Source organism: Myotis davidii, unplaced genomic scaffold (genome assembly GCF_000327345.1).
Source record: "Myotis davidii unplaced genomic scaffold, ASM32734v1 scaffold168, whole genome shotgun sequence".
In the NCBI taxonomy this organism is placed as follows: Eukaryota; Metazoa; Chordata; class Mammalia; order Chiroptera; family Vespertilionidae; genus Myotis; species Myotis davidii.
In genome coordinates, this window is record NW_006383016.1 from 6,494,153 (window position 1) to 6,513,225 (window position 19,073).

Below are 19,073 nucleotides of genomic sequence, written 5' to 3' on the forward strand. Positions count from 1 at the left end.
TCAAATCACAAAAACATATACATATCTTAAAAAAAGGTCATATAAATTTTCACTCAAGTACTCCCAAGTTAGTATTGTCATTAAAAAAACAATAATAAAAGAGCCCTTTCTCCACCCAGGGCTCTGCCTCATTCCTAAAAAATTTTTTGTGGCTTCAGTTTCAAGACTGCATTTGACAATGATCCACTATCTCCCAATTTCTCACTAAGCTATCAAAGAAAACTCCAACAACAGCAAATAGCAAAGCAATCACTAAATACTAAAAATTAAGGTAGACAGAAACCTATTTTAAGCGTCTTAGGGTATTAAACATGAGCTCTAAGCCTATGAGGCTGAAGTAGGAATATCATTTGGTACTTAATGCTGACTTATGTCTCTGAGAGTTTAAGGATGAGGAGATAAATGTTTTTATGTATTAAATTATGCAGGGTGTTAGAGAAAGAGGTAGAGGTAGAGATACTAATTGAGTCAGACAAAATAAACATTTGATGGTCACTTAAAATTTGTTTAAAGACCATGCATATCAACCTCATTTCTCAAAACATTTAAATGTAAATCTGGCTAATTTTTGATGAGATAGTCCTATACTTGAGTGTTTGTTGGCACATACTTTTCTACAAAGTGACTTGTACTTGCATATCTTTGCATTTTGGTTTCCATTTGTGTACTAATCTGCTTAAAAATAAGATTATATACCTTTTTATATGGTATTTTAGTTTAAGCTACCAGAAACTTCTTGAAATGTTTAGTCATTTCAGCTAAGAACAGGCCACAAACCTTGCCTTTTGGTGATGGAGGTAGGACAAAAAAAGTCTGAATATATTTGTCCTGTTCCATGAAGAATAAATAGAAAATAACAGACCTTTGGCTTTGAAAAATGCTGTAAGAACTAATGGAAAATGGTCTTAAAGATCTAGAGAAATAATGTACCTCTTAAATGAATTTAGAACTGGAATCAGAATAAGTGTAATGAAACTTCCTTAGATCCTTTAGAAACATGCACAAAAATACAGGTTTTTTTTCTTGGAAATTAGGAGCAGAAAATCATGATTAAATAATTCTTTAGATAATTATAGAGTATATTTCAATTCTTAGGTACTGTGCTAAATGTGAGGAATACAACTTTTCTAAGAAAATTTTCTAAGAAAAATTTGTAAGAAAATAAAGGGAAGGAAACTCCATACACAATTGTAGAAATAAAGTTCTATATATCGGATTTCTGCTTTTGGCTAATATGGAGTTTTGGAATGGTTTTATGCTCCCATCTAAAACAAACAAAAAATAGACAAAACTATGAACCAGTGGTTTTCAAGTTACTGAACTTAAGGCAGTCAAGGGCAGAGATGGGGAACAAGGTAGGTGAGCTCTATGATTATCCTAGCTTACCCTTTGAAAGAGCAGTCAGGCTTCAGATTAGAAGTGATTAATTATGACAGAGCCCAACAGAGTAGAGCCCTAACTTGAGTAGCTGAGCTCTGGAGAGGTCACGGAAGAAAGCTAGAATATGTTGCACAGAACACCAGAGAGAGGTATACGGAAAGAGAAATCTGGATATATGCAGAAGGTCCTCCTTCAATACTCAGCTGAGTACTATATGTGTGAGGCCTGGGAATGGTGTCTGTCATACCATATAGACCAGAAAACCTCATGATTCACAATGTTGAATAGAGTATGTAGAAGGATTTTGCTTCAATAATAGGCTGTAGTCCTGCCTAATAAACCTTAAAATCAAGACCCAAGTGGATCAAACTGTTTCTAAGGTAACATAATTGCATCTCAGAACAAAACCAGATATATAAAAATACAAAAATATACAGCACTCAAAAATGTTAAATTTAGTGTGTCAAAATTGCAGGTATGCAAAAAGCAGTAAAATAAAATCCACAATGAGCATAAAAAGCAATAAGTTAAAACTGACCCAAAATTGACACAAATGTTAGAGTTAGCAGACAATGATGTTAAAAGTTATTATTATTGTACTAGAGGCCTGGTGCACGGATTCATGCACTGATGGGGGGTCCCTCGGCCTGGCCTGCACCCTTTCACAATCTGGGATTCCTCAGGGGATGTTAGATAGCTGGGTTTGGCCTGATCCTCGCAGGCTCGATCCAGACAGGAGGGAGCCCAAGCCTGTGCATTGAGTGTCTGTCCCCTGGTGGCCAGTGTGCATCATAGCGACTGGTCCACCGGTCATTCAGTTGTTTGGCCGCTTAGGCTTTTATATATATAGATAATATATATTTCAAAGTTAAGAGATAATGCAGATATCAGAAAGACCCATATCAAATTCTACAAATGAAAATTTCAGCGTCTAGGAATAAACTTTCACTGGAACCTGTTGTCTGTGACTGTCTTAGTGCTATAATGATCGAGTTGAGTAGTTGCTAGAGAAACCTTATGTGTCACTCTCCTTACTTTGTACTGCTGCTCAGCGTGTGACAACTCTGTGAGGTGATTACAATTTGACAGCATGTTGAGTGTCACATGTATTGCTATACTGACATTTTATCTTAATTTTTAAAAATTACTAGTGCATTTTCAACATCTCAAAAAAAGAAAGGAAGAGAGAAGACTTTGAATGTCCTGCTTTTAAGGAACAATGGACTGAGGGTTCCTTTGTATTATAATTAGATGCCATAGCATTGTGTTTATGATGCCATGACACTATATAGTACTAAAAATGTACAAAATACATAAACATTACCAGACTAAGCACTCATCACAATATTCCTAATTCATAGAAAAGCAACATTCAGAAAAATTAGAAAATTTAAGTGAAGTATCTTATCTTAGCATAATTTCTTCATAAAACTAAAAAGTGAAAATGAGGCTGAAATTAAGTTTCTGAGTGGCTCATTTGTTAGCTAAGCAAATAAAGTCATTTATGGATAATGAGTTAATTAAATCATATTTGCTGCAGTGGAAAAAATTTGTTTAGAGAACACAAACTTACATCAGATGATTAGTGTATTGGTGAGAAAAGTTTCTCAAAAAGCTGAGAAGTTTGTCAGCAATAAGAATAGTCAATTAAAAACCAAGGTGGATTATTTTGATTAGCTTTACCTGGCTCTTGATGGGTTGACATATGTTACTGATATTGCTCAACTGTGGGTTTTTTGAGGAGCCAATGCTGAGTTTGAAGTGACTGAAAAGTTAACTTCAATGAGTAATCTGCATGGAACAACTACAGGTGAGAATATTTTCAAAGAAGTTGAGAAAAACTAAGTCAGTAGACCTGAAGTGGAATCTGCTAAGATGTATTATAAACTGATGGTGATGAAAAATATTTGTAGAGCAGAAAAAAAGACTTAGTTGGACAAATATATGTGAAAATATAAGGTGTTTAATATTGTTATTCACCGTATTATTCATCAGCAAGTATTTAGTGGAAAATCATTGAATTTATCACACATTATTGGACCAGTCTAATGATGATGTTCATTTGCTCTTATAAACTTAACCATCTTTATTTCCATTTTTGTCAAAAACAGAAGCTGACTATCTTGACTTGCCTTACCACACAATAGTTTGAGGGGTTAGCAGTGATAGTTTCATTGCAATATTTTGAGTTCAGAGCTGAGATTAAAATTTTTCTTTATAAGAAGAACCACCTTTAACCATTATAGCTTTGGAAATTAGCTTCTGCTGCTGTAGATTTGATAATGCCTCTAAATGAAGGCAAAACAGAAATTATATGTCTAATTTATGCTATGATAAAGTCATTTTGATTATATGCCACACTTATACTATAGTAAAGTTATTTTGATGATTACTAAAATTTTTTTATAAATCTTTATTGTTGAAAGTATTACATATGTCCCGTTTCCCCCCCCCCATTGTCCTCTCCCATCCCCCTACACCATACTAACATTCTTTGAATCACAAATAATGACAAGCTGTTTTATGTATTTCCCATGTCAAAATGTTAAGTCAAGAAATGAGGTAACTATTGTCCATGTAATGATAACCTAGTTCAGTAGTCGGCAAACCGCGGCTCGTGAGCCACATGCGGCTCTTTGGCCCCTTGAGTGTGGCTCTTCCACAAAATACCACGTGCGGGCGCGCATGTACAGTGCGATTGAAACTTCGTGGCCCATGCGCAGAAGTCGGTTTTCAGCCTGGGCAAGTCTATTTTGAAGAAGTGGCGTTAGAAGAAGTGGGGGGTGTCGGTGGGTTGGTCTGGCGATGAGAGACGCGTCGCAGGTGTGCCGTGGGATACACAGCGTGGGGGAGGCGCACATGATTCATGCACGAGTTGAGTGAGCCAGTCAGTCAGCAGTCTCATGTGCAGTGGTTAGTGCTAGTTGCGTCCATTTTTAGCAAAGGCCAGCTTAGGAGTACCCTAATTAAGTTAATAACAATGTACCTACCTATATAATTTAAGTTTAAAAAATTTGGCTCTCAAAAGAAATTTCAATCGTTGTACTGTTGATATTTGGCTCTGTTGACTAATGAGTTTGCCGACCACTGACCTAGTTATACTTAATCAATTCATTGGGCTTTTGGAATTAATGAGTTTTTTTTTATTTCTTTGGGCAGTATAATCATATTTATGATGAGAAGAATTCTTGTAACTTATATTTGTGTCTGTCAGTATTACATCAAGTGTATTGTCAATAATATACTTCCTTGTGGACAAAAATGAGATAAGACTTTTGGTTGATGAAAAGGGGTTGCTAAAAGATACAGCAATAATATCTTCGTAATTTTGTGGAATCTAGTCTTCCAAAGGATCTAAAATGGCCTTATACCTTTAGTAAAACTACATTTTACACAGAAAATACTCTCTTGACAGATATACTAGAAATACACTATGACCTCAGGCTGAAATAAGAACAGCTAAATTAGTTGTATTTGTTGAACTATTTCAGGAATCATGTTGTCCCATGACTTTATTTTACTAACATGTGTTTTTCATGGCTCTCAAAGTATCAGAGTTTCTAAAAATGGCCAGGGGCATATATTTTTTGGTCATTAGTAAAGATTTCAAAATATTTATTATTATTAAGGAAATATTTTATCAACATTCCCCTTACACATTTGATAAAATAAAATGTAACTGAAATTACATGATGAAGAAACTGAGATGAATATGTCTTAAATTGCTATGATAGGAAATATGACCCTGAATTATTTCATAGGGTAGTGTGCCTTTGTGAGAAAAGAAACAGTGGACAAATAGGACTGATAAATAATTCCTCCTTAGATAAAAAGAGTATCCATTCATGTTAGATATGAATTTATCTTTATATGGCAAAGCAAGGACTTATGTGAATTACATGTTAGTAGACACAGTCTCACTCTTGAAATCCTTCATTGGCTGTTTTGCTTGTTAAATTCAGTAATTTTAAAATCTACCATCAGTATTCTAACCATTTTTCTTTAGCTACTTCTTCTCATTCAATGAAAATGATCTGTCCAAATGTTATTATGAGACCAACATTTACAATTGCAACCAAGTTTCAAGTGATCAAATTGTATTAGTCAGATGCTTATAAGGAATTAGGCTCACACATATTCTCATTAATTCCTCTTGATGAGAGACAACACTATTTATTAGAAACAACTAATTAATTTAAGGAAAACAATGTTGGTCTTTCAATCCTAATCTGTTCTTTTGTTAAAGTTATTACTTGCTAAAAGAGAAGATGGCTCACATATAAAATACAGCTGCCAGTAAGAATGCCTTTTCACTGAATTCTTAAAAGATCTAAATGATAGATAGTAAGAAAAAAATATCCCCACAGTAAAGAAGAAAACAGCAAATTGTGTAGAATGGGGATTCAAATGGAATTATAGAGACTAATATTTCTGTCTAAAGAGCTGAACCCTGGAATTTCTAAAAAAAGACATTGTCATTTACATAATTCTATTTTTGCTATTAATGCTATGCCCATTACTTTAGTATGTGAAATTCTACCTATCATTTTCCCCACTTATGCCAGTAAAATTTAACTGCTCAACCCTATTTTAATATTTAAATACTATCTAATGAAATTTAGAGCCCTGGCTTCAAAATTATCAAAGAGAGTTTTGGGAAAAGATGAAGGTGATGCCTCTTTCCTCTTGAGCTCTTTCTAAATGATTAAAATACTTTTCCAAACCAATATGGATGCACTGGAATATTCACAGCTCTAACCAACTTGTTCTACTCTCTGGTAATAGAAATCTGCCCTTGTATCTATATATTGAACGAGGTCTTGAGGAAGTTACATAAGTTAGAATAATGGCTATATCCTGTGGAAATAGCCTCCTTAAAATACAATTTTGACGGGCTGTTTCAGCTGATAATTTGTTGCTCTGGCAGCAATGCTGTAATTGACATTTTAATATTTGTAAATAAAAATACTTTTACGATTTTGTCATTGAGAGAGAGGTGCATCATTAACTTTCCTTTTCTCCCACATTGATGATAAGGAAAAAGGAGACTATACCTGCTAGAGTTCTTGTTTTAACAAAGAGATTAGAAGCTTTACCTCATTTAAGTTAAAAGTGTGAAAACTTGTTTTGCACTCATTTTCTCAATTATAGTTGAAATCCCACTTGTGATCAAAGGTTAATTTTCTAAAATAACTGGAAAAAAATTAATAAATTATTATTTATCTCTTCCATACTACTGTACTCCCATGGTTATTTAAACATCACTTTGACATACATTATACTGGTCATTCTGTCATCACTTTTGAATATGGTGCATAAATATTTTGTTTATATATAACATGACCAGTCATTATTACACATATCTCTAACTTGATCTGTATACCAACTAGTACAGAATCATTCCCAGATGGGCACATGAATCTAACTTGTTAGACTTTATGGTAAGTAAGGTCTAATTTATTGGGGAGAAGAAAAAACTAAATGTTCTTCTTTTTAAATTAAAAAATGTTTTTATTGATTTCAGAGAGAGAAATGGAGAGGGAGAGAGAGGTGGAAACATCATTGATGACAGAGAATCATCAATCAGTTGCCTCCTGCATGCCTCCTACTGGGGATCGAGCCCGCAACCCAGGCGTGTGCCCTGACTGGGAATCAAACCGTGACCTCCTGGTTCTTGTGTTGACACTCAACCATTGAACTACACTGGCTGGGCTAAACTTTCTTCTTTTATTAAAACTTCCTTACACCTTTTACTGAGATCTCTTTTTAGCCCTTGGACTTACCTGGTCTCCTTAAAGATGTGGGTCATCTCAGTATAGCTCATGTATATGCACAGACACATGTGCATACATGCATACCACATACATATGCCATTTAAAAAAATAAAAGCAATATACATACTCCTTGAATTTGTGCTATATCTGTGGCTAATATTGTTGTCAAGGCTCCTGTGCTGTTTTCCTTATCATCAAACCAGGAAATATCCTAGAGAAAAAAGGGAATGAACATACAAGTATCAAAAAGATTCTCTGAGTTATTATTTTGCTATAGTATGTCACAAGGCATTTACCTGTCTCCTTACTCACATGTCCTTAATTTTTGTAAATATCATGGATCAAATGACTTTTGTTTCTTATTTCACAAAGATCTATACTTAGATATGAACTGAAAACTTAAGTCCAACAACTTGGACTTATTGCCATGTTACAATCCTATATAATAAAAGCCTAGTATGCTAAGTGTCCAGTTTTCCATTCAACCAATCAAAGCATAATATGCTAATGATATGCTAAGACTGCTCAACTGCTCACTACAACATGCACTGACCACCAGGGGGAAGATTCTCCGACTGGTAGGTTAGCTTGCTGCTGGGGTCCAGCCAAATGAGACTGAGCGAGATGGGCCGGACATGCCCTGAAGCCTTCCTGCGGTCCCTCCCCAGCTGGCTGGCCAACCTCCCAAGTCCCTTCCCGGCCCTAATCATGCACTGGTGGGGTCCCTCGGCCTGGCCTGCACCCTCTCACAATCCAAGACCCCTCAGGGGATGTCAGAGAGCTGGTTTCAACCCGATCCCGCAGGCCAGGCTGAGGGACCCCACTAGTGCATGAATTTGTGCACTGGGCCTCTAGTATTGTTAGAATAATCAATGTTAAAAATGATCCGTTTGAACCACCAAGTAATTTGTAATTTTACTCCACAAGTAATTTGTGGAGAGCAGACCCTATTTAAAAAGCAAGCTAATGCACCACAGAAATTAGAAATATTTCCAGACTTTTCTACTTAAGCCAATTAGTAATAAACTATCTTTTTCTCTTTAGGACCCACATAAGCAAGGCTTTCTTTGACACTTCGTATTACCCCCTACATTTTATAAGCACTGACCATTGTGAGAAGCTAAGGAGGCAGAAAGGCTGCTATGAAACCCCTGCAGCCAAGAAGCATGCAATCTGAAGGAGACAGGTAATAAAAATATAAGCTATAAAAGCAACATGTTATAACCAATTTCATTTTCAACAGCAAATAGAGACAGCACTTAGAACTTCTCAATCCAAGGAATTCTGATTTTATTAGCTATTGAGTATTTCCTCCCACTCACTCAAACCACATATCTCTTGTGGGTTAAAACTACAGGAGACTGTCTCTGAAAAGTGATTTGTTTTTAGTGAGTTCAATAACTGGGCTTACAGCATCCCAGCCAGGAACCTGGTGCCTAGGTTACTAGTACATACAGATTTTTGCCAACTAAGGAAACAAAAGCATAACAGATAGAAGGCTGTGCATTAATCATGAAGTCATGTGAGAATAAAGCTCCCAAGAGGGAATAATAAGGCAGGAGCCAGAGTGTGTACAATCCTGGCATGACAGAACTACTCTCTAAGCCCTTGAATGGGAAAGTGTCCCAAAGAGTTTAGGGTCCTAGATACCCAGAGGGCATCCTGTGGAGATCATGATCTGCACTACATAGTCACTTTGAAAACAACCCCAGTCAAGAGCCTAACATATTGGCAACTCACACCAACAACAGTAATACTACAGTATTCTTGAACTGGAACACATTGCCTATTTTTTATTGTAGACACAAAAATTTAAGATATACTGTACATTTTCTAATTATTTTTATATTGCAATATGACATGAGTTGCATAGAGAATTTTTATATACAATAGGATTTTAAAATGTAGAAAGAGAATTCATTTCCTGAATAGTCCATTCTTGATTCTATAGTAACACAAAGCATAGGATTCATATGTGACTAATCTTAGTCATTATCTGGTGTTCAGTCAGCAAGAATTGCTTTTCAAGTCAGCAGCTGTACACTCTAGGGCAGTGATGCGAACCTTTAGAGCTCGGTGTGTCAGCATTTTGAAAAACCCTAACTTAACTCTGGTGCCGTGTCACATATAGACATTTTTTGATATTTGAAACCATAGTAAAACAAAGACTTATATTTTTTATATTTAAATGCCATTTAACAAAGAAAAATCAACAAAAAACATGAGTTCGGGTGTCACCTCTGACATGCGTGTCATAGGTTCGCCATCACTGCTCTAGGGACTGTTTTCCAGCATAGGCAATATATATTTTCAAACGCTTAGAGTTTCTAGAACATAGCTGGTGTTGAGTAAAAATTAGCTTGCTTCTTCTATTTCTGATAAGTAAGGCTATCAGGTTTTTTTTTATACTAACAAATCCATTTTTTCCTGCAAAAATTTTACTAGAAATAAATAACACGATGTAAGTACTTGGTATGTACTTTTTCATTTAATTATCACACCTCTGTGAGGTAGATTTTATTATTATCCATATTTTATAAATGAGGAAACTGAGGTACAGAGAAATTAAATGTGACTTGCCCCAGGCTACACACCTGGCCAGTGCTGAGGCCGGGATTTGAACTTAGGCAACTAGATGCCAGAGATTTAAAACAGCTACCTCCCATCTAACTGAAGCATTATAGTTGAGTTTCATTACTTATTTCTCCTGCTTCAGTACTTGTTACCTCAAATCCTTTTGGTAAAATTAGCCCTTTGAGATCCCTTAGGGATCACCATTTAATGCCATCATCTTATGATTTAGAGACATTCCCACAGAAGACTTAGCCAATCTAATTTAGAGAGTAATGGGCAAAAATAAAGTTCAAATCTGTTCAAAAACCCAATAGATCTATAGGTCAATATTTATCATTAAGAAATATAGGGTGTCCCAAAAATGTATATCCACACTTTGAATAATTATAAAGGCAGTGTTTATTAAAATACATTTCATTTTCAAAATTGAGCTCTCAGCTGTGAAAGTGTATACACATTTTTTGGGACACCCTGTATAAATTTAGCTTTGAAACACAATTAGCAATGCATTATTTACAACCACTAAAGTCAGCAACAATTAGGACATTCTTTTTAACTGGAAGGAGCGCAAGTAAGCAAATAAAATATGGAGTTTATACCTATAAAAAGACACACCTGATTCCATAAATACCTCTACCTCAAATGAGGTTTCAAAATGGTTATAAAAAGCACTGCAAGTCTCAGCATGCTTTCTAAGCCTTAAAGTCTTCACTTGGGACAAAAACCAGGTAATAAGAGTTAGGCAAAACTAAACATTAGGAGCTTCCCTCACTGTAGACAAAAGTGAAATTGGGAAGATATTTATAAAGAAATCCAAATTACTAATATTTTCTTTTCCTCCAATTACACACACACACACACACACACACACACACACACACACACACACACACAAATAAGCCAAAAAGAATGCTGAAGGATGAAAAGGGAAAACAAACACTAAGCTGAAAGGGCTGAGTTAAATTTAAGAGGGAATTAAAAACATGAATAATATAGAGATTCTGTGTGTATCTCTGTACATGCATGTTTTTAGAAGGACCAGAGTTTATGGCTTAGAGATTGGTGCATTCTTATGAGCAGAAGCTACTTTATCCATGAATGCTACCGTCCTTATGTTCACAAGGCTAATGCTAGGCCAAGCATCAGTGTCCATTATTAACAATCAGGGTATTGGGTTAATAATATCTACAAGTTAAAGTGGCTTGTGACCTTGAGACTCTTCTACTAAAAGCATACTGTGAATCTCTACAGAGGAATTTCAAAGTAATGCTTTACAGGTTAAAATGTGTACCCTTTTTGTTTAAAACATTCAATCAGGGAACATTTTCAAAAATTTCCAGAAACTGAAAATCCTCGAACATGAAAAAACAGAAATCATGAGGAAAAAACAAAAATGAGCAAAAAATGTTGTCAACTTGTGTGAAACATAGTATTAGCTAATTAAAACCCCACCTTATATCAGGAATTTGCAGTAAAGACATTGTGTTCATAAATAAAAAAAACAAAAACAAAACTAAAGTTCCAAGTTTGACATGAGCCAGACATGCAGGCACTGTATGGTTTTATGATCCCTTCGGTTTTCCTTTTTCTGCATTAAGGAGAGTCTCCAGCCTCTGGACCTGTTTGAGCAGAGGGTGTCAGGCACCAACTGCTTTGGAGCATCAGCTTGCTCCGGGAAACCTCCCATTTGTTTTGTTGCATTGTGTATCTCCTAGTTCCCTAAGTGCACAAAGGGAAGGAGTTTTGTTACACAGCAGCCCTCCAAACCCTACTGCTAAAAGTCACAAGATGTAAAATCTGGTTTTGATGACTTGGCTGGAGTGACAGAAACTCTATTTCTGAAAAGAAATGACCTGGTGGGAAGCTATTTGTTCCTGCACAGTGAGTTCTGGTGACTGAAAGTGTGGTGAAGGGCTCCAAGTGATTACTGCTTTCAGGGTAACCCAATACACCTCGGCCTCCTGAAAGAATTTTTGAGGTGCCAAACGGAGACATTCCTGTCATTTGCCCCCAAGACTCACTTCTCAAGATTATTACTTAATCCACCTAGTTTTATTTATTTCACAAGTGTGATTGATCACCAGTTTCAGCAGGCCGATCTGCCAGCTAGACTGATGTTATCTGAATTCTGAACTCTTCTGAGGAAGGAGAGATTGGCTGCTTTAAGACATATGAAGTGATTGTTTCCATGCCTCTGGTTCTATTTACTCATCAGTTTATTTTGTTCATTAGATTTCTTGTTTGTTTAGTTTATGCATATATGCATTACCACTGGACAGAGACAAAATGTCGTGAAGGCTTGGGGCAAGGTAGAAACTGGGTGGAGGGGGGCAATGGGAGAGAAAAGGGGTACATCTGTAATACTCTCAACAATAAAGATTTTAAAAAATAAATAAAAAAGTATGAAGTAAAAAGACTTAAGCTGTGCACATGGGTGAGAACAAGGGAAATTAACTCCTTTTCATATATATTATTCAAGATATTGTAGCTCTTAACTTTCCTTTTTAGTTTTAATTAGAGCTTCCATTCTGATCCTAGAACACTACATTATACATTAAAGATTTGTCAAGAAATATGCAAGGAATGAGGAGCAGACTCTAAATCCTGCTTTCTATAAGTTGTATTTTTGAATACAATTTTGAACTTGCTTCTCTTACAGAAATTTAAGAATTCTGACATCAGATGCCACTTGGAACACAAAAAGCATGCTTTTAAATGAGCAAAAGAAAGGTTATGTCAAGAAATTGACTTGAAGAGATTGACTTAAAGCTAGACTATTTAAAAAGCACATTTTAAATAAAATAAGAAAAAAATCAACTAAACACTGACCTGATATAACATGGTTTTAAATGCCAAGTGCCTTAATCTCATGGTCAAAATTTCCCCTGCTCTGCCATAAAAGAATCCCTGGAAAACAAAAAGAAAATCTACATTTATTCTTAACTCTTTCCTATTTCTTTGTAACAGTTACTATATTTACTTATTTATATTTTATTTAGTTATTATATTTAGTTATTTTTATCTCAAATAGAGAAGATAACATAAATAAGTAATCACATTAAAACTTGTTTAATTCATTGAAATCTTACCTGAATGAAATAACTGACAAAGCAAATAACACCCAAAATGATAAATACCATGCAATAAATTTCTGCGTCATGCTTTAATGTGGTTTTATCATCTTTTTCAAACATCTGAAAAAGAATAGATTTTTTTAAAATCAGGTGATTGGAAGAAAATATGAAAGAGAGAAAAAACTAAAATGTCTATTCATCAGGATTTTAAAAATGAATTTCAACATAATAAGGTGTACCATTGTTTTATCCTCTATGTTTATTAAATGGGATAAAAGCATAATTTGCTGTTAATTCTCTCACTTAAGATATATGTATATATATATATATATGAAATCAGACAAATGAGTCCTCTACCTGTTATTTTCACAGTGTATTGTCAAAGAAACTACCAGCTTGAATTATTTTCAATAATTTTCCGTAAGTCAGATTTCTTAGTATTCCTCTATTTAGAGCACTACCTGCAATATGAGAACTTTGCACATGTCCCTAGAAATTGTTCCTAAAATTGGTAATTATACATGTACATATTGGCATCTATGTTGATTAAGGCATAACTGTGCAAATCTGGCAGATTGAAAACTTAACAAAGTTCTAGTAAAATCCTTGAATCCATCAACTTTCCTACGTACCTCAGCACAATCTAAAACTCTTTTTTCCTCTCCCTGATCTGGCTGTTAATAAAAAATGGCCATTGTTTTGAACAGTTGAAAGAAGAGCAATCGTATTTGTCTATTTTATTGCTTCAATGCTTTGGAATGCTGATACAGCACTGGAGTCAAAATCAGAACACAAAGCAATTTATTTACTGACTGCCCAGTCAACAAGTCCCAGCCGAAAACGTCACAATAGTGGCTGGTTTGTTCCCTGAGAGCATTAGTTAATGTTTTTGTCATGGATCCCACAGTAGAGGGGACCCCAATTTTCCTCTTGCTGGATCAGAGTACAACAGGTCTGTTCTCTCAGGCCACACTTTGTTTATAATTGTTGCGACAATTAGCAAATTAGTTTTACTTACAGTTATGATTTTTGCAAAGATGATAGAAAATATTGGATGAACAGTTCCATTTAGAACAGAAGCCAATGTCCCCAGAACTACAGAAGGCCATTCAGACTTGTTTAATTTTAAAATTTTTAATAGTGAAACTTCAGGGAGACCTGTCTATAAATAAAATACCTTGGTTAAAACCCCAGTTTGAGAGCATACTGGAACCTAGAGAAGTTAGCAATCTTAAACAGACCGATAATGTAAAATATCAAATACAACAGGTGAATCAGTAGAAATAATTTTTCTTAGAAAGATTTTGCTGCCCATATTACTGGTGATGACCTCAAAACAAAGGAATCCTGCTTAAAAGTGACTATTTGTGCAGCTTCTCCTTTTGGCATTTCACTCAGTTGCTACCATTAAAAAGTACAAATTAACCCACATGTTTTGATAGCTAAGACTCATAGAGGAAATAATATGTATATGTTTCTTTACTCCTATTAAACTGTATGACTGTTATTCTCAGAGAATAGGAATTCCTTCCTCTTCAATTTTCTGTGTGGTATAATTCACTAGTAAAGGCACCTGGGCATGGAGTTTTCTTTATAAAAAAGGTTTTAACTACAAATTTAATTTCGTTTTAATAGATATAATATTATGTAAGCTATTACATTTTTTTGAGTAGGCTTTGGTAGTTTGTGTCCTTCAAAGAATTTGTCCATTCCATTGGAATTGTAGTATTTGTTTGCAGAAATGTTTTCATATGATTGTATTATTATTATTTTAATATCTGTAGTTTCTGTGGTAATGTCTTAATTCTGTACTAATTCTTAATATTGGTAATGTGTGTCTTCTTTCTAAGTTTTACTTGCTTAGTCAGTCCAGAGGTTTTTCAGTTTATTGATGTTCTCAAAGAACCAGCTTTGGAATTCATTGATTTTCTTCTTCTTTGTAGTTATTCTTTTCCTTTTAGTGTTTTAGGGGGAAGTTTATTAGTTTATTAATTTGAGATCTTTTTTATATATAATACAGGTGTTTAGTAGCATACATTTCTTAATATCCTTTGTGCTTCATTTGAAATTTTCATTTTGTTCAGTTAAAAATACTTTTGAATTTCTCTTTTGATTTTTTCTTTGATCCATGCATTATTTAAAACTGAGTTATTTAACTTCCAAAAATCCCTATCTACTTTCTGTTCTTGATTTTTCATTTAATTCTATTTTGGTCAGGTAATATACTTTGAATTACCTGAATTTTAAAAAATTCATTGAGACTTGTGTTATGGTCCAGAATATGGCCTATCTTGGTAAATGTTTCAGGTAAATTTGAAAAGAATGTGTATTCTTCTATTGATAGGTCTAGACTTTTATAAATGTCTAGTAGGTCAAGTTGGTTGACAGTACTATTAACACCATATCTATCTCTATTGAACTACTGTTTATTTGTTTCATCAATATTTAAAAGAGGGGTGCTTTTGAAATCTCTGAATATAATTGCAAATTTATCTATTTCTCTCTTCAGTTCTTGGTAAACTGATCTTTTTGCTCTGAAATTTACTTTGACTGCCATTAAAATCACACTCTGTCTTCAACTGATATATATCATGTAAGAACCTGTAAATAGGATACTTCCATTTTTTCTTCCTGCTCTTTCTGATGGCTCACTGAGAACATTCCTGCAGGTGAGCTCTTTTCTCCGTTGTTCTGCCTACAGTTTTCTGAGAGCTAAGTGCCTGTTTTCTCATGTGTTTGGATACCAAGTGCTTTCTCCAGTTCTTCACTTGGCCAACAAAGGTGTAACCATGGGGACCAGATAGCACGGGTCTGTTTCAGCCAGATCACTGATGCCTGCAACCTCCTGCACACAGCTTTGTTCACTTGGGCGAGGAGTACTTTTTCTCATGCTTGCTTCCCCATTCCTACCCCCAGGCTCTCCGCTAGTCCAGATCACCCTGCTGTAACCCTCTTTACATCTCATACCACTCAGTACTACTCCATTCAATTTCCAATTTACCTCACTCATTTCAGCCCCCCTTCTCTTAACATGCCCAGGATGCAGTTAGGGCCTCAATGCACACTCTGAACATTTTCCTCACTCTCTCTGGTTGTGCCCTGGAATTAGAGGACTAGACCCTGTATATGCTGGTGCTTATCTGTGTCCTGGTAGTGGGGTGGATCTGGGTCTTTATATGACCCAAATTAATTCTGAACATCACTGGTAGTATCTGTACCACAATTCTTGAGCCACTGTTTTAACCCACAGTTTGCCTCATAGGAAAGAAAGAATAATATAACATTCTCATGAATGTTGCATAATGGCTTGTCTGCATAATGGCTTCTGACAAAAGTGCTGGCTTATTTGAGGGCCTCTTTCTTACAGTGTCATAGTGATGCTACAGTAAAGTTTGTGAAAGAGTTTGTTTTATAAATTTAGTGCTATAGTAACATTTTATCATAAATGCATTCTAAATATTGTGCAGATTAAATAAAAATTCACTGGAGAACATGTGGTTGACTTGTTGATAGTTGAACCATTACCTCTTTATGTCGCGTAGATTCCTCAGACTTGTCAGTAAACTGTGACTTGATGCTATTCATGGAGCACAGAGGAGCTGAACTGGCATTTTTTTCAGAATATGCCACTGATCCCATCCGTTCATCAGCCTTTTTAATATCCTTAAATGACGACATACAGGCTACCATTAGACTAATGCCTTTAAAATTCAAAGAAACTTTATTAAACAGCCCTCTAAACCAGTGGTTCTCAACCTTCTGGCCCTTTAAATACAGTTCCTCAACCATAAAATTATTTTTGTTGCTACTTCATAACTGTAATGTTGTAACTGTTATGAATTTATAATGTCAATATCTGATATGCAGGATGGTCTTAGGCGACCTTTTTATAAGGGTCGTTCGACCGCTAAAGGGGTCGCGACCCACAGATTGAGAACTGCTGCTCTAAACAATATTGCCTCTGTTATTGAAAGTGGTATATTCTTATGCAGGTCTTGCTGAAGTTTTCAGACTTCATAAAGAGCAAGTCCAACTCATACTAAAATGTTAGTGAGTGACAATGTCTTACTGTGCCTTCCCCACACTCCCTGCCTCTCCCTAAAGATCTGTATAATTAACTGGAGAAAACAATGCCTTAATCCAAAACAATTATTCCACCAGCAGGGGCAGATCTTAGTTAAAGGAGCTTTGTGAGGGAGATGACTCAAAGATACTCTTTCTGATCCCTTCTTCCTAGCTTTTTGGGGAGCTTATAATTTTCTAACATGTAGCTAGGCACTTAAATGTGAGGCTGGTCCTGAGTCTCAGGAAGGTCTCAGGAGAATAATACGTTCCAAGCCTGCCACTGCTGCCCATTCCAAACTGATTAAAAAGCAAAAGTGGTGGGGCCAATTCATAAACAATAAGGAGTTCCAAAAATATCAAGTTAAACTTAATGAAACTGTTGAATCCATAGGACAGGATGAAGGTCTAAACCAGAATGCTCTAAGTCTAGTTTTGTTTTTCTTGCTACTCAGAGAAATGAAACCAGCTTTAATGAAGTAAGGAGCTAGATATTGTCTGCTCATCTGAGTGGTGTGAGTAAATAAATTTGACTTCCCTGAGAAGAGAGGAGAGGAAGGGAAATGGGACAGAACTGAGGAGCCTAGTCAGGGTGATTGTGGCCCAGATCAGGGTGGGGAGGAGAGATGAAAGACATAGGTGGATTTAGGTACAAAGGAGAATATACACATGAAAGGCTTCCCAGGGACACCGATTCTTTGACAAACTTAACAACTGTTAATCAGTCATTTCAAAGTACAATGAACTTTAACCAGTCCTATACTATCCTAACATCTTTCATCAGACATTCTTTTGTGCTATCACTTTCTTTCGCCCCCTATAAATTTCTGTACTAAGAAAGAAATCTTTTATTTGGCTTTTTTTTTCTTCAGGAGATATTTACTTTGTGACAAGTTTAAAGTAACATTTTGACCTCTTTTAATAATAAATTTTTCTAAAAAGGTGCTCTAACAGGACAAAGACAACTTCTTTTCCTGAGAAGGCTGCTAGACAAAATAAGTTTTGGTATGTTTATCTGTTTTTATTTCATTTTCATGTGGAAACTCACTAAATGAATATGTCTGTAAATAATCATGCATGTTCAAGACAAATAACTACAGCATTAATCTCCATGGTTTGAACTTTTCTGAAAAGTTTCATTGGATAATGCTAATGCTAGTAATCATAATATAATAAAATTTATGTCAATAATAATTCAAAGCACTATATATGAATGAATCAATTTAGTACTCACAGGAATTCATGAATAAGTTACTATTATTTTCCCCATTAGAGATTAGAAAATTGAGGCAAAAAATTTTTTTAAATAACTTAGTTGAGGACTAAAATGATTAAATTGCAGAGTTGAGATTCTGGTTAAAAAAACAAACAAACCCTGCTAACATGTCACGTAAACATTACCTGTGACATTGCAAGTGAATAATATAAACTTTGTTTTGCCATTAGTTCTGCATGTGTTCCTTTTTCCACGACCACCCCATCTTTTATGGTCACAATCAGATCTGCAGTTCGAATAGTGGAAAGTCGGTGTGCTACCACAATTGTAGTCCGACCTTTGCTTGCCTACAAAACAATAAATACAGAAACAATATAAAATTAATAGAACAAACTCTTCAATATTCAAGAAAACTATTTGTCATATATTTTAAATGCAGAGAATGTTACATTGTATATAGAAATTTGGAAACACTGATGCATTAGGAAGGCCAATGGAAATTAAAATAAGAAGGAAGTCATAAAGTTAATTAGATTCCAAATTGGTGGATTTATAAAACCATGGTACCTTAGAACTAGAAAGGAAACTAAAAACCATTTAATCTGAGTCGCCTAACAGCTCTCTGGTTATTAGTAACTAACAGTAACTAAGTAGCCTGATCAGTGTGGCTCAGGGGATTGAGCATCATCCCATGCACCAAGAGTTGACCTGTTCGATGCCTGGTCAGGGCACAGGCTGCCATGTTGTGGGCTTGATTCCCTGTAGGGGGTGTTCAGGAAGCAGCTGATCAATGATTCTCTCTCATCATTAATGTTTCTATCTCTCTCTCCCTCTCCCTTCCTTTCTGAAATCAATAAAAATATGTTTTAAAAATTTAATAAGTAACTAATTAACTTAAACTCTATTTCTCATGCTCTTCATCGCTAGAATGGGGATATTTCTTAACTAGGTGGGTACAGATTTAAGGTAATGTGTTTTTAACTTTTTTATATA

The 19,073-nt window shown here is 35.2% G+C and overlaps 1 protein-coding gene across 1 annotated transcript in view; it reads right to left on the reverse strand.

Moving 5' to 3' along the window:
• The window catches only part of ABCB5 (ATP binding cassette subfamily B member 5), a 97,097-nt gene that overhangs the window by 23,329 nt on the left and 54,695 nt on the right, over positions 1 to 19,073 (reverse strand). The window contains exons 12-17 of the mRNA XM_006779092.1: positions 18,266 to 18,427; positions 16,328 to 16,465; positions 13,821 to 13,964; positions 12,818 to 12,922; positions 12,558 to 12,635; positions 7,282 to 7,365 (exon numbers count right to left, since the gene is read on the reverse strand). Of these exons, the coding sequence (XP_006779155.1) occupies positions 7,282 to 7,365; positions 12,558 to 12,635; positions 12,818 to 12,922; positions 13,821 to 13,964; positions 16,328 to 16,465; positions 18,266 to 18,427 (711 nt within the window). The remainder of the gene's footprint in view (positions 1 to 7,281; positions 7,366 to 12,557; positions 12,636 to 12,817; positions 12,923 to 13,820; positions 13,965 to 16,327; positions 16,466 to 18,265; positions 18,428 to 19,073) is intronic.